We start from the raw sequence: 16,188 nt of genomic DNA, 5'->3' as shown, positions 1-16,188 counted from the left end.
TGCGGCGCTGTATGCAGTAAGTGTCTCGTGGACGTGTGGGAGCGTGTGAATGGGGTCTGTCACAAATAATAGCACGTCGTCCGCGAAGAGGCTTAATTTATGCTTGTTGGGGCCCACCTGGAGGCCGGGGATATTGGGGTTATTGCGGATGGCCGTGGCCAAAGGTTCAATAGAAAGGACAAATATTAGGGGTGAAAGTGGGCAACCCTGCCTTGTGCCATTGGTGATATGGAAGGGGGAGGAAAGAAAGCCATTACTGAACACCCGGGCCGAGGGGGAGCTATATAATGACATAATTGATGATAATATACGATCCTTGAAACCGAAGCGAGACAAGACTTCCTGCATATACCGCCAGTTAAGGCAGTCAAATGCCTTTTCGGCATCTAGTGAGACTAGAAGAAGATCCTGATTAGCTGACAGGGAGTCTATTAGATTAAAGACTCTCCGGGTATTGTCCGGGGCCTGGCGTCCCGGGACAAACCCCGTCTGGTCCGGGTGTATCAGCAAGGGTAGGTAGAGGTTGATTCGGGATGCCATTAATTTGGCGAAGATCTTGATGTCACTGTTCAGGAGGGCTATTGGGCGATAGTTTTGGCACAGGGCAGGGTTCTTACCGGGTTTTGGGATAGTTATAATTCTGGCTTCTAAGAGTTCAGGGGGGGCGCGTCCGAGCGTGGATAGTTCATTAAACAAATCAGTAAGATAGGGGGAGAGCAAATCGCTAAAAGTTTTATAGAATTCTGTAATGAACCCGTCCGGCCCTGGGGCTTTATTGCTCGGGAGTGTCTTTATAATTGACTGGACCTCTAAACGGGACCAGGGGGCATTTAAAGCGTCTAGTTGGTCCTGAGAGAGGGTGGGTAGGTGTAGGCTCTCTAGAAAACTGTGGATAGAGGCGGGGGTGGGCTGCGGCGTGGAGGGGTCGTTGGAAAGGTTGTAAAGGTTGGAATAGTAGTCTGCGAACTGGTTGGCTATGTCTTTGGGGTTTAGTATTTTCTCTTTGTTGGGGGCTGTGATATATTTAATGCGGTTTCTGGCATGCTGGGCACGCAGCTTCCGAGCTAACATTCTTCCCGATCTGTTGCTGGCTAGGTAGAACCTATGTCTTATTCTATTTAAGGCCGCTTGAGTACGGGTGAGGAGCAGTTTCTGTAGTTGGCTCCGTACTGAAGCCAACTCTATTTTCAGGGAGTTAGAAGGGGTAGCTTTGTTTTTGGCATCTAATTCCGCTAATTTATCTTCTAGGGCCTTTTGGGTTGAGGCAGCATTTCTCTTCAGGGTTGCCCCTGCCTGAATAGCAGCCCCTCTTGTGACCGCTTTAAAAGCGCACCAGTGGTTAATTACCGAGGTATCTGATATTTTATTGTTGGACATGTATAGATCCATAGATTTTTGGATAGTGCTTTTGGCTGCAGGGTTAGAAAGTAAGTGGGGGAACAGGCGCCAAGGTCTGGGGGGGATTCTAGAGGGGTGAAAGTTCCATTGCCATACTACTGGGGCGTGGTCAGACCACGTGATTGGGAGAATGTCAACTCCTACGGAGTGCTGGAGGGACCACTTGTCGCAGAGGATATAATCGATTCTCGAGTAGGTGTTGTGTACTTGGGAGTGGAAGGTATATTCACGTCCTGTGGGATATGTTATTCTCCATGTATCATATAAATCGAACTCAGAGAGAAGATTACGGAAGGCTGTCGATTGATTGTCTGTGTGGGATTGGTGACTAGATGGGAGTTGGGATTTATCCAGGCGAGGGTCTAATGTTAAATTGAAGTCCCCCAGTATTATTAAGGCGCCCTTTGTGATTTTTTGTAACAGGGTGAAAAGTTTACGGAGGAAGGCCACTTGGTTCGTATTGGGTGCATAGATACATACTATTGTCATAGGTCTATCCTCCAGAGAGCCGGTTAGGATCAGGTATCTACCGTTCTTATCGGCGGTCTGGGAGTTACAAATAAAGGGGGTATTTCTATTAATCAAAATAGCTACACCATTACGTTTAAAGGGTCCGTTGGCATAGAAGGCAGTCGGGTAGTTGGAATCCCTAAATGTGGGAGGTCGGGGGGAGGCGAAGTGGGTCTCCTGGAGGGCTACAATATCGGCCTTCTGTTTGTGAAAATATGACAATGCCATTCTGCGCTTGTGAGGGGAGTTCAGCCCCTTGACATTCAGTGACAGCAACTTAGGCATGACAGGGAGTTAAGTAATGCGGAGAGGTAGCTTCTGTATCTATACAGGGAGGACGCAGAGAGGGAGGGGGTAGGTGGGAATAGCGCAGTCCATGGGATGGGGGGAGGGGCTTGAGAGGAGTAGTATATTGACAGAGGGGGGGGAGCAGGGATAGGAAAAAACAAAAGGGTCCAATATCTAGGACCCGCACAACTACTGCAGGGGAAAAGAAAGACATTTTCATGCAGTAGTATATGGAGAGGTTGGGGGTGGTGGCCTGGCGACTCTGATTATAGAGCTAGGGGAGAGATTGGGGAGAGATTGGCCACCCCTCCAGAAACGACATAATTAACTAAGCAAACATTTGATATACATTTTAAGTCATAGCATATAAGTATAACATTCCACCTGAAAAAGAAAACAAAATTCAGGGGGGGAAACATACTATAACAGGGGTTGAATCCCGTCCAGGCTACTTAAAATAGTGGAGTAACGGGACCCCAGCCAGTGGGGCACAATGAACTATAAAGAAAAACGAAGTCTTGAACAGGCTAACAAACTAACATTGGGCTGCTACAGACTGTAAGCAGCAAAGTCCCAGTGCACGAGAACCTGCACCCTTAGTAAATAATGAAAAATAATACTTAGCAATGTAGCCTCGACCCGCAGTGGGGAGGTGGTGGAGGTCCGTTGGCATGGGAAGTCCATCTTTAGGAAAGGAAGTGATAAACGACAGCTACATCTCAAGTATCGGTCCAATCCTTGCGAAGAGGTTGTGGGCGCTTCTGCCCCTGCTGGGTAGTGATGGAGATATCCCATTCTAGTAGGAGTTTCACCCCCGCATCTAGGGATGATATGGTGTAGGTGGTGTCTTCATGCGTGATGATTAACTTCACCGGGAACCCCCACCTGTACCGGATCTCATGGTTTCGAAGTGCCGTAGTGATAGGGGCGAACGACCGTCTGCTGGCCAGAGTTGCGGGGGAGAGGTCTTGGAACACCTGGAGGCCCCCCAACGTGTCTGAGAGCTTTGCGTCACGTGCCGCCTTGAGTATACGTTCTTTGACTGTATAGAAGTGCACCCGGAGCAGGGTGTCCTTGGGTAGGTCGGTAGAGATCGTTTTGGGTCTAGGCAGGCGGTGTATACGATCAATGAGGAGGTCCTTGGGGTCGACTGAGGGGAGGAGCCTACGGAACAGTGCTAAGGCATAACCTTCAAGTTCAGCGTTGGTCACCGATTCAGGAATGCCTCTGATTTTAATATTGTTCCTTCTGGATCTGTCTTCCAGATCTGCTAGCTTAGCTTTGTACTGGTCCATCTCAAGTTGCTGATGGTCATAGGATGATACGAGAGCATTGTGGGAAGTAACCAGTTCCTCCATCTTCTTCTCTAGATGGTCTGTCCTGTCACCTATTGCCACCAATTCGGTTTTAACCTCTCGAATGGCCAGTTTGAGATCTCTGGCCAGTTCGGCCTGGAATGCTGAGAAGACTTGGCATAGTGACTTCACCATCACCGGTTCGTCTGATTCCGCGTCTATTCCAGCTAATCCAGGAGGGGGGCTGGGCTCTGATGGGGCACTTGGGTGATTATACACTTGTTTCAGAGGGCTTGGTTGGTGTTGGGGGGTTTGTGGGGATTTTCTAGCAGACATGTTGATCTTTGTGGGTGCCACTTCTCTAGGCCTCTTTGGAGGCATGGCGGTAGCTGGCACTGTTTAAATGTATGGAGAGGAAGTAGAGATCGGGCACTGTGGGGGTCCCTATGGCAGGTGTGCTTTCACATAGGAGTTGCCGTGCCGAGGTCGTCACGGAGGGGCCGCCATGCGGTCAGAGTGGTCACATTAAGCTCTGATGGGTGGCTTTGGCAGGGGGGGGGGGAGTCCGATGAGAGGGGATGGGAGCAAGCAGAGCTTTGTGGAGTCTGGTCCCAAGAGAGATCAAGTAGCTGTGGTATAGGGCAGGTCTAAAGCCCTTGGTGATGGCAGACCTGAATAGGTGAGTCAGTGGGCCCCCTGTCTGTGGGGGAAGCAGGGTGTGTTGGGGCACAGGGTGAGGCCTGTTTGCTTAGTCCCTGAGGAGGGAGAAGGTCTAAGTGCCCCCACCTGTGGGAATCCCAGGTTAATGATAGGGACCTGGGGGGGAAGATGGCGGGCACCACGTGGGCGCCTGTGCTGGTTGGGGCTGATAAATGGTGCCTCCGATTTGTCGTCTGGAGGGGAGAGTGACCCCTGGTATGTGTGCCCTTCAGGTGTGGGGGGTACAGCACTTTCGCCTGGGACTCGCCCGGGCAGCAGGGCGGATGGCGCGCTGATGGCGTCGCGTGGACAGCTTCCGTCCCTGGCTCCGTCGCCCAGGTAAGCTGTGTGTGGGGAGGATGCGGCTATCGGGGCTGGGCACAAGCGTGCCGCAGGCAGAGGTGTCGGTAGTCGGTGAGGGGGGAGAGCTGGGCTCACCTGTGGCCGCGTCTCCGTTCGCGCCAACGCGCCGCCTCCGGCTCCAAACTTGAGGCCCCGGCTTCAGTTCCCGGACCAGGCCGCAACCTGCGGCAGTCCTTAAAAGGACTGCCCGGCTCCGCTGCCGTGGACCGGGGGTTGCGGTGGGTGCCTCCCGCACACAAGAAGACGGAGGAAGGTTCAAGGGGGCTTTAGGGAGGCAGGGCAGGCTAGAAGGCTTCGGGTGCTCCAGGAGCTCACAATGGATGCGTCCTCTCAGCTTGCGTGCCAGGCCACGCCCCTATAGTTAATTTTTTTAATAGTTTGGGATATGTCTGGTGGTTTCTCTTGTTTCCATAATTGTGCAATAGTTGTTCTGGCTGCTATGAGTATCTGTGCTAATAGATATTTAAATGAACTAGGGATCTCTGGGGGGAAGACATGCAACAAGGCCCCCTGTGGGGTCAACGGGATTCTCTTTCCCAGGGTATGGAAGATAAGGTCTTCTATCTTCCTCCAGAACATCAATAGTTTTTTTCATGACCAAAATATACAGATGGAGCCAGCCTCCCTCTTGCTGGTGAATCGCCAGATTGTCGCGCGTCTCAGTCAAATGGAGCGCTTCACCGCTGGAGGATCGCCAGCGGCGAGGCGCTCCATCTGACTGAGACGCGGGTGCATCTCACACGCACGCGCATCTCAGTTTCCGGGTGGCGGGGCGACGGGAACCCTGTTTTGTCTCCGCTTCAGGGAGACGGACAGGGTTAGGTGGGAGAGCGGGGAGGTGGTGGGGACCCCAGGTGACTGCAAGCGGGGACCCAGGGGGAAGCGTCCCCTTTCGCAGATCAGATGGCGGCTGGCGGGGGATGGCGGCTGGTGATTCTTCTGCCATCCCCTGCAAAGCTGGGACCAGCTCCATCTGTATGTACTGTATCTCCAGCCTCCTCTCTACACCTCCAGCATAGGTCCGGCTGGGCTGGATTAAATTTATGTATCTTGGCAGGGGTCACATAGATATTATAAAATAGCTTCATGTATCTCTTGATATGGAGGTTCGACCTTGACATCCCCCAAACGTCTATAAATAATCTGGACCATTGTTCTTCCTCTAATGAGAATCCCAGTTCCCACTCCCATTTTTCTTGTTGTATGGTTTTATTTTTATGGTTTGCTTTTTTGGATTATTTTATACTATCTCGCGATTCCTCCCCTTTTCCTAGATAGACTTATTTGGGCTATTATTTCTTTATTTATTTCATCCGCTATTAGTAGATCATGAGAAAAGGCTTTTAACCAATATCTAATTTGCAAATATTTATAAAAGTCTGCTGTTTGCAGGCTAAACTTTTCTTTTATTTGGGTAAAAGACAGTAAGTCTCCATCTATGTATAGATCCTTTATAGTTTGAATCCCCCTGTCTTTCCAGTTATTTTAATTTATATTTGGGATTATTTTCATAACTGAATCCAGTGTTACATACACAATTGGAACTTGAGACAACACCTGTTTTTTAAAACAGATTTCCCATGCCTTTAGCGTATCTGTGATTGCCTTTAATGTTAAATCTGAGAGTCTCCTATATTGAATTGGTAACCAAATGGTATCCTTTAATGGAATATCACCTGATAGGGTTTCTTCCATTCTTACCCCAGGTTTTGGGTTGTCTACTTCATTCCAGTCGCTAATGTAATCCAACAGGAATGCAATTTGATATAATTCAAGGTCTGGGAGCTCCTTTGTTTTGGGGAGTATCAGATATTTTTTTGCTATTTTTGGTCTGGAATTGTTCCATACATACAGTAGCGATTAAGGTGAATCTCTGGGTGAGATTTAATAGGATGAGAGATTCAGAAAGTGAGAGATTTGGGGAGAAATCTCCAGTTTTTTTAAAGCGGCAATCATTTACACTGCAAAACCAGTTTGATTTGAAGTGTAAAAGATTGCCACTTTAAAAAAACTGGAGATTTCTCCCCAAATCTCTCAGTTTCTGAATCTCTCATCCTATTAAATCTCACCCTCTGTATCCAGTATTTGGGAGAAGTCTGTTCTATTTTGAATTTATTGAGTCTGGTAAACGATAAGATATCTAGGAAGATGAGAGAGATCTAAAGCAGAGATTTCACAGAGAAGAGTTAAATGTGGGTGTCATACATTGCCGCCCCTCGCCATGCCGCCGCAGCGATGCTAGCGCATATGTACTAACATATGCGACTAGCATCACAATGCAGTGATGGAGGCCCCCCGTGATACCTGTGATGAAGCTTCCCTGGCTTCAGCGGCTGTCCCTAGCGCCTCTTCCTCCCCCTGCAGCTGGAAGAACCTCTGGCTGTGACATGCTGCTAGGGGGAGGAGTTTGACAGAGGACAGGACAGTACTAGTGGGGTCGGCGTCTGCGGTGGGCGGCGATAGAAGCCCATAGGCTTCTATAGGGTATCGCCACCCAAAGGTGGTGATACCCTGCCTGGCAAAAACGGGTGTCTGGGTCTTACTAAATATGGGGGATTTAAGGCAATTTTTTTTTTAGTACATCCCGTCCCAAGTTAGAAGGTATAAATTAGAAGGGGCCAACAGACCGCTGGGTGACAGAGACAGGTGAAGGTTGATATAGAAGAGGAAATAAAAAGAGTGGAAAGCAGTAGTGGAAGTTGTGGGTGCCCCCCTCCTCCAACCCAAATTTTTAATATGCAACACAGCAGTGGGTGGCAGAGAGAGTCAGAGGGTGACGTGGAAAGCAAGAGCGTGATAGGGAAAAATTGTGGGAGACAGGAGGGGGTGACAGGGGCAGCAATGGGCCCCTTCGTCCCCAGAGGCCCCAGTGTGCACTGCTCCTGCTGCACAGATGGTAGCTCCACCTCTGCTGGTAAAAATGTACAAGGTAAATTATGAGTAGAAAGAGTCCAGTAGAATGGAGAATTTGAAGTAGTATATGATGTTTCACATTTTTAAAGGCAACTGACAGGTCAAGGAAGGACAAGTAGATAATGATACTTGGATTTGGCAGTAAAAATAACTTTAATGACCTTAGTATAGGCAGTTTACTTTGGCATGGATGGAGTAAAACCCAGGTTGAAGGAGAGTAAAATATTAAGATGGTAACAGATTAATTGCTCAAGAACCATGGCGCAAAAGGGGAGGTGAGAAATATGGCAGCCAACAAAATGAGTGTCTTGGTCAAATGATGCTTTTTTTTTAACATGTGTGAAATGAGGGCATGTGTGTAGGTGGAGTGTGCTAAACAGGGAAACAGTGAAAAGATGGGAAAAGCGGGAGCAGGAATCACAATGGAAAGTGGATATCACAGAATATTGTAAGAGGAAGTAAAACAAATGATTGAGGATCTAGGTAGATTAGAGAAATGGTCAAGAGAATGGCAACTACAGTTTAATGCCAAAAAATGCAAAATCATGCACTTGGGTCTCAGAAATACAAAGACTCAATAAATAAATGGCACTATAATGGAAACTACTGAGGAAGAGAGGGATCTAGGTGTCACTATTTCAGGGGACTTAAAAGCAGGTAGGCAATGTAACAAAGCAATGAAGAAGGAAAGTCAGATGCTTGGTTGCATAGGGAGAGGCATCAGCAGTAGAAAGAAAGAAGTAATAATGCCACTGTATAGGTCATTGGTACGACCTCACCTAGAGTATTGTGTTCAGTTCTGGAGGCCATATCGCCAGAAGGATATAAATACATTAGAGACTGTACAAAGAAGAGCAACTAAAATGGTGCATGGCCTACATCACAAAACGTACCAGGAAAGACTAAAATATCTTATTATGTATACTTTAGAGCAGAGAAGGGAAAGGGGGGACATGATAGAAAAACTTTCAAATATATCAAGGGTTTTAATAAGGTACAGGTGGGAGACATTCTTCACAGGAAGAGGAGCAACAGAACACGAGGACATGCACTGAAACTAGAGGGAGGAAGATTCAGGGGAAATGTGAGGAAGAATTACTTCACAGAAAGAGTAGTAGATAAGTGGAATAGCCTTCCATCAGAGGTGGTAGAGGCAAATACAGTAGAGCAATTTAAACATGCTTGGGATAGGCATATTGATATCCTTACAAAAAAATAAGGATCAAATGTGGTTTGAGGTAACATGTTTAAAAATGGGGCAGACTAGATGGGCCAAGTGGTTCTTATCTGCCGTCAAATTCTATGTTTCTATGTTTCTATGAAGTCAAATATGGACCCAATGTTTAGAGCTATCCAATACAATTTAAATGAGCAATGTGCTCATCTGTATGCAATGTTTCTTTTCTCCAAGAAGCTGGGCTACAATTTTTTCAGTTTAATGTAATTTTAATTGACGCAAGTGTAACAAATATGCACGCACGTGCCGGGATGCACACAACACGGCAAAGGAGTTGCACCTGCGCCTAGTTGCAGCAAGATGAACATGGCTATATTTGTGGACAGAGACCAATACACAATCCAGAGCAGAGTTAAGCAGGTACAGATCCAGGTGGCAAGCAAGTGCAATGCACTGATGTAGGTCAAAAGGACTAAAAGTTGCAATCCAGAAAGCAGGCAAGTTATATACAGGTATATGTTAACAGGACTTGTTTTCAGCAGGGGAGTACTTTGAACAAGGAGCAGGCAGTATGGTAACATGCACTAATCAATAAGGAACAAACTGTTATTATTATCTTAATTACAGTATATGATGGTGAGGACAGGCCTCAAGTCCAGACATGACCCACCAGTCTCTTGCTCCTCTCTCTCCCAGTGCTCCTGCAATATCAGCTGGTAATGGTGAGCCACTGATGCATAACACAGGCACAGCCTATGTAAAAAGAGACTCTGGACTATACAACCATCCCCATAAGACATACAGATGTTATAGTGCGTTATGGTATAGAAGATGTACAATGTCTAGGTCAACAATCAGTAGGCCGAGAGTGAGTAGGTCAACACCATATTGAGTGAGTCTGAAGGAGTCTTAAGGGAGGAGATGTACAGTACTGGTTTCTAAATTTTGGTTGTGAAATGAATGACAAGGTTGAGGATGCAGATAGAGGATGATGGTATATAAGAGGGTTGAAGGTTGCAATGAGGTAGTAGTGATTAAGGGCCAGATGCACTAAGCTTCAAAAGTGATAAAATGGAGAGTAATAAACAACCAACCAATCAGATCCTGCCTGACATTTTTCAAACACAGTCTGGGACATACAGGTAGCAGGTAGGAGCTGATTGGCTGGTTGTTTATCACTCTCCATTTTATCACTTTTGAAGCTTAGTGCATCTGGCCCTAAATGACTTGGAGGAAACCTCCCTAACTTTACCACTAACTCTAACCTTGCCAAGGACTGGGGTCTCTCTACACAGCTACATGCTGATACCTCTGTGATGAGCTCTTTGATAAGATTTGAATCTGCAACATGTTGGGAATGATTTGTGGGCAGGTGTTGTTATTTGCAGAGTTATATATGCACTCACCAGTAGATGTCTCAAACTATGTACAGCCTACTGGTGCAGCTGTACTCACTGTTGTATGCACATTGGTTCTCATGGATCTAGGCTTCATCATAGTGGGGTTCTATATAGCTCACTGGCCGGTGAGTCTATGCTGCTTGAAGGTATTGGAGCTTGATTGTTGGAACAGCATTATGCAGGTGATCACTGTGGTCTTTCTTGAGTGGAAAACTTGTGTCTCACTCATGTCACTTCTCACAGAGCCTCACTTTACTAATGAAGGATCTATTAGATGGCTGTAGCACATATACTGTATGCTCAGTAGCATAGATTGAAGGACACACATACCTGGGTCCTAGTGCCCAGCATGTATGCACAGTAAGGAGACTTTCTAACACAAGAGACAACAGGGAAACGTTTTCCCTTTGCCTCCTCTCTGTGAGATATTTTTCTCTTGACTTGTGTTTTATTGGACATTGTTTTTCAATGTTACCATAGGTAATATATTCTATCCTGAGATCTTTGACAACATATTTATTTCCTAGTCTGTTGTAAGTCACTGGAAATGTGTCTGTACGAACTGCTTATTAATATGCTGCTACAGCTAAGTAAAGCTATTGTAACTCAACGACTAACTACTAGGTGTAATGTAAATGCATGTCGAATTAACATAATTAATCCCAATTTATATGTCATTGTAACTGTTGTACATGGTCACAACCGGTTGTGTTTATTCCCCTTTATTTTTAAAAGATTGTTTTTCTTTATTTTTTTATTTTTATGTACAGTATGTGTTTGATGTGATTTTACAAATACTATGCCATTTATTGGATTCAATTGATAATAAATGCCTATTATTGATTAATTATCTCCCTGGTATTGTGCAGTTCTATTCTGTACATTTTTTTCTTTCCTGTTTTTTTTCTGGGGACTTTGAGCCATCCCCAATAGAACAGCTGCAATAGACAGGAAGGGATATATTGGTCTGGTCAAATTTTATTTTTTGGTTTATAATCATCCATTTTTTTCTACAGCGCAGGACTTTCTGTTTTGTTATAACACTGAAATTTACCAAATATTCAATTTCTGCTGCTCAGCAGGGGCTTTCCCATTCTCCCCAGCAGCCTAAGGCTGTAAGTTAAGTGTTAAAACGATAAGCATTTGTATGGGCTGATAATGGCCCTTATTCTGGTTCATTCACAAAGGCAAATTCCTTCTCTAATGGACAAAACTATGGGGGTTTTTCTGGTTGATTGCGAGTCCACCAAACCCCGCCCGGCGAACGACTGCCCCACCGCCCCCTCAAAGTGCGGCTTCGCCCGAACAGCTGCGAATGGATGTTTTGCATAAACATCCATTCGCATGGCTCGGGTAATCGCTCACATCTTTCGATGGTCACCGACCATCGAATGATGTTTAGCGTGCACGCCTATATAATTGACGCAGCCGGAAGGACGTCCGGCTGCGTTGATAGGGGGAGAAAGGGCCTACCTTCCAGGGTCCAGGAGGACCTGCAAGAAGGTAAGCCCAAAGGAGGGGGAGAGGGGGGGTCGGCGAGGCGGCGGGGTTGCAGCGACGCGGCGGGTGGCGAAAAGAAGCCCATAGGCAGTGGCGTAACTATAGAGGGTGCAGAGGATGCAACTGCTATGGGGCCCGGTGGCTTGGGGGGCCCCACAGCAATCCCCTGCACCCTCTTGAAGCTTATCAGGTTTTTTTTGTAACTATCCTCTCCAACCACGGACGTCACCTAAAATGTACTACTGCTGGCGCCAGTACACAGGGGGGAATAGGAGGTGCCGCCCGGCAGTGGAGTAGGAGGTGCGGCTGCCTCTTAGCAGGGAAGAAGAGCCGGGGGCCCTGCGGCGGCTGCCTGTGGGAGAACAGGAGGCACAATAGCGGTGGCGACCCCGCAGTTGATTAAAAGGTCTGGCGGCAGCTGCCAGCGGGAGAGCAGGAGGCTCGGCAGCAGCGACCAGCATAGAGCAGGCAGATGAGCGTCGGCAGTGCCCAATTGCCCAGCGGGAGACTAGGAGACCGAGGGAGTGGGACAGCAGTAGAAGGCCCGGAGCAGCTAACACAGGAGAGACCCGGCAGAAGAAGGCAATGGGGGAGCAGAGTCCCAGCTGCGGCGGACTGTAGGGGAGCAGGTCTCATAATAAGGTACAATTAAGGTTATATTGTAGAGGAGACAGAGCAAAGTACCCAGGGAGTGGGTTAATTAGGAAGTACAGTAGAAGAGGCCTGTCATAGCCTGGCTCTTCCCCTCATCCCTGTCTCCCCCATCTCTTTAACCCCCCCTTCTCTTCCTCTCTACCCCCTCCCCTTCTCTTCCTCTCTACCCCCCCTTCCCCTTCTCTTCCTCTCTATCTCCCCCCCCTCCCCTTCTCTTCTTCTCTATCTCACTCCCTGTCTCTTTCTCTCTCTCCCTCTCTCTCTCTCTATCTCACCCCAATCTCTCTTTTTTTCCCTCTTCTGCTCTCTCTACCTGTCCCCTCTTTCTCTCAACCCCCTCCATCTCTCACCTCTCTCTTATCTCTCTCTCTCTGCCCCATGTCTCTTTTTTCCCTCTGCCTCTCTGCACCCAAACTCTTTCCCCACACTTCCCCCTTACTTTTATTCTTTCTTACTTCCCTCTCTCCCTGACAAACTCTCTCACTGCCTGGGCGGAATGCAGCTTGCAATGCTTACCACCAGTCTCTGCATGCATACCGGCATTTAGTGACGTGGTTTGCATGAATGATTTGGTAAATGGCGGCTCTTACTGCAAGAGCCATCCTTTCCAATTATAGGATTCTGGGTTTTGGACCTTGAGTCCAATTTGCGCATGTATTCACTGACACAGATGCCGCCAGAGATGCTGGAAGGGATCCAGTTGGATGCCTCACAGCAAAAATCTGTGATAGAAGCCCATATACTTCAATGGGCAACTCCAATTTGATAATAGCATTGCCCACCGCATCCATGTCCCATAATGTATTGCATATCGGGCTTGGCGCATATGCAGACTGTGGCCAAACCTCTGAAAATGGCATTTTCTGAGGTTTGGCAGCGTGTTTCTTTAATGCATCTTGCCCCATGTCTCTTTTTTCTGTCACTCTCACTCTATGTTGATCCCCTCTTTATTTCTCTCTCCCTGACATTCTCTTTCACACCTTCATTCTCCCCACCCTGTCTCTCTCCTATTTTTCTCTCCCCTGTGCTCTTCTCAATCTATGTCTTTCTCCTCCTCACTCTTTCACTCTATTTCCACAAAGCATCACTCTCCTGACCACCCCTCCCTCCTTTTCTGTCTGTCGTTTCCCAACACTATATTTGACACTCACCCCCCCCCCCCTCCTCAGTAGGCTTTATAGTAACAATGTGGGGGGGGGGCCCTTTCAAGATTTTGCTATGGGGCCCACCAGCTTCTAGTTACGCCCCTGCCCATAGGCTTCTATAGGGTATCGCCACCCAAAGGTGGCAATACCCTGCCCTGCGATAACGGTGCGGCCGGGTAATAGTACATAGGAAAATGCAGTAAAACGGGGGTTTTACCGCATTTTCCCTTTAGTACATCTCGCCCTATGGGCCTAATTCAACTGGGATTGCTAATCAACGAATTTGCAAATCAAGCTATTGTTAAATGACTGTGCATGCATTTTGTACAAATCATACAAGTGCAATGGCGATTAGTGAAAGAAAATGCATATGGATCGTAAACGCCAAGCTGCCGGCTATTGACTGACAGGAAAATAGCATTTAAGGGGTGGTAACCTGCTGTTTTCTGGAAGTGTTAGAAAAAATGCAGGTGTATCCAGGAATTATAAGGGAGGGTGTGTGACATCAGCGCTGACCTCGATCAACCTGTCTCCGTCGCAGATTAGTGAAAGGGTCAGAGCTAAAGTACTCACAATTGCACAGACTGTAAAAAGCTTTTGATGGTTTGGCAATTTCGTATGGACTTGCTGTTAGCAAATCCAGTTAGCGTTCCATTCGGGTGGGTTTTCTTTCGGTTTGGGCAGTGGATAACATAAGCCCTGCACACACGGGGCGATTCTAGCCATAGTCGATGGGGATACGGTCGCCAAGCGACCATATCACCATGTGTTCGGGGTGACGGTCGCCAGGAGCTTTCTTGCAAGCTATGTCCCCATATGTGAAGATTTATCCATCCATGCAATATAATCAATTACTGCATTGTGGATTGAGCTGATTTTATCACATCCCAATCCTAACTCTATCTGACATTGCAGTTGGTGGTTAATCTGCCCCTTAAGCTTAAAATACAATGTTTAAAAAATATTGAGTAAATGTTGTGCATAGAAGATCTAACAACTCTAATAAGCGTGCGTATAACTAGCACACTCATTTATAGAATGGAAATAAATGTAGCATAACCAAACAATAACATGGACAGTATCGGTAAGAAATACAGAAACAGATATTTAAGGAAATTATTTTATTTCCCTCTCCTTTGGATCTTAAAACCAAACACATTCTGCTATACGCAGTTAGGCGATTCATCAGTTACTATATACAGGAATATCTAAACTGCACTGTTCCAGACTGCTGAGTTCCAGATTCGGTACTTGCCCATCGCATCGCAGACCATAAGGTATGCGATGGTATGTGATGCGATGAGATTTCCCCCGATGTCATACAATGTTAAAATTGTATAGCATTGTATATGGCATACAATGCCATACAATGCGATTTTAAAGTGTATAAGCACCCTAATGGGGGCTTACAATGTTAAATGGACCCCCACACCACCCCCACTATGAACGTGAACCCGAAGCGTGGCGAGCGCAGCAAGCCCGCGAGGGGCGGTGGTACGCGTCCTCCGACTTTTTCATACCCCCACTATCCACGTCGGCGTGGAGTTGACTTTATATAGTGTGGCGAGCGCAGCGAGCCACCGAGCCCGAAGCATGGCGAGCGCAGCGAGCCATGCGAGGGGACGCGGAATACATGTAAAGTAATATGCGTGCGCTCGCCACGCTTCGGGCTCGGTGGCTCACTTCGCTCGCCACACTAGATAAAATCAACTCCACACCAACGTGGATAGTGGGGGTATGAAAAGGTCGGAGGACGCGTACCGCCGCCCCTCGCGGGCTAGCTGCACTCGCCACGCTTTGGGTTGACGTTCATACTGGGGGTGGCGTGGGGGTGCATTTAACATTGTAATGTGCTTATACAATTTAAAATCGTATAGGGGGCTTATACAATTTTAAATCACATCGGTGTGCACCGGGTGTATGGCATGCAATGCGATTAAAAGTCGTGCGACTTAATATCGGGGGCGCCGTGATAATACACAAGTACCCCAGATTCTTGTGCATATACATTTTCCAAGCCAAATGGAATTGATGGTTGATGAAAAATGTACCAGTACAGTATATGTACTGTTAGTAGTGTTCATGAGATTTTATTTTGATTCTTTTAAAGACATCTGTTCGCTGTGTCTGGAGATCTCCTTCCCGCGTCTTGGTCTGTACGGATAGAAGAGGTATACATGGTCAGTCATCACTACAAAGCAGATAGGTGCAATACAGCAGGTGTACAGTATATCAACCTCACTGTGTCATCCCCTCTTTATGTACAGTATATGTGAGTGCATACGCCACTGCTGCTAATATATATTCAGTATGTACAATATACAGGTGTGTGCTCCCCTATAAGAATACACCTGCATTAACTCCAGCATGTTCCTTGCTGTATACTGTATATAAAATTGCAGTATTGTGTACCCCCTGTGATATCCCGCAACTCATTCTACCTGGTTAATAAACCACAACATGGTTAAGTTGTTCATTGTCTGGACTAACCTCCATTATACACCAATGGCACCTAGAGGATCTAAAAAATATATCCTTCTCCCTTTCAGTGACAGTGATTAGGTCAGATTTCCCCAAATCTAACCGCCTAGGTTTTATAGATAAGCATGCTTGGCTATAGAGGGTATAATCATACAGACTAATATCCTTCTACACACATGCCCCAGCAAATACCCGGCTTCAACCCAGGTCTCAGGTCACGGAGAGTGGTCTGTGAGTCAGTGCTGGGCAAGCAAGGTGCCCGGTGCAGAAAAGAACAGTTGGAGACAGTGGCGTAACTACAGAGGGTGCAGCTGCTATGGGGCACGGGGGCTGGGGGGGGGGGGGGGGGGGCAAGGACCAGCTTG

The 16,188-nt window shown here is 47.1% G+C and overlaps 1 protein-coding gene across 1 annotated transcript in view; it reads right to left on the bottom strand.

The window, feature by feature from the left end:
• Positions 1-15,432: 15,432 nt before the first annotated feature.
• The window catches only part of LOC146045058 (solute carrier family 22 member 6-B-like), a 34,955-nt gene continuing 34,199 nt past the window's right edge, over positions 15,433-16,188 (bottom strand). The window contains exon 10 of the mRNA XM_083163751.1: positions 15,433-15,496. Coding sequence (XP_083019877.1) covers positions 15,433-15,496 — 64 coding nt within the window. The remainder of the gene's footprint in view (positions 15,497-16,188) is intronic.

The sequence above is a fragment of the Crinia signifera genome, chromosome 11 (genome assembly GCF_055691185.1).
Source record: "Crinia signifera chromosome 11, ASM5569118v1, whole genome shotgun sequence".
In the NCBI taxonomy this organism is placed as follows: domain Eukaryota; kingdom Metazoa; phylum Chordata; class Amphibia; order Anura; family Myobatrachidae; genus Crinia; species Crinia signifera.
Note: the sequence above shows the minus strand (reverse complement) of the source record. Positions and strands in the feature narration are given on the sequence as shown.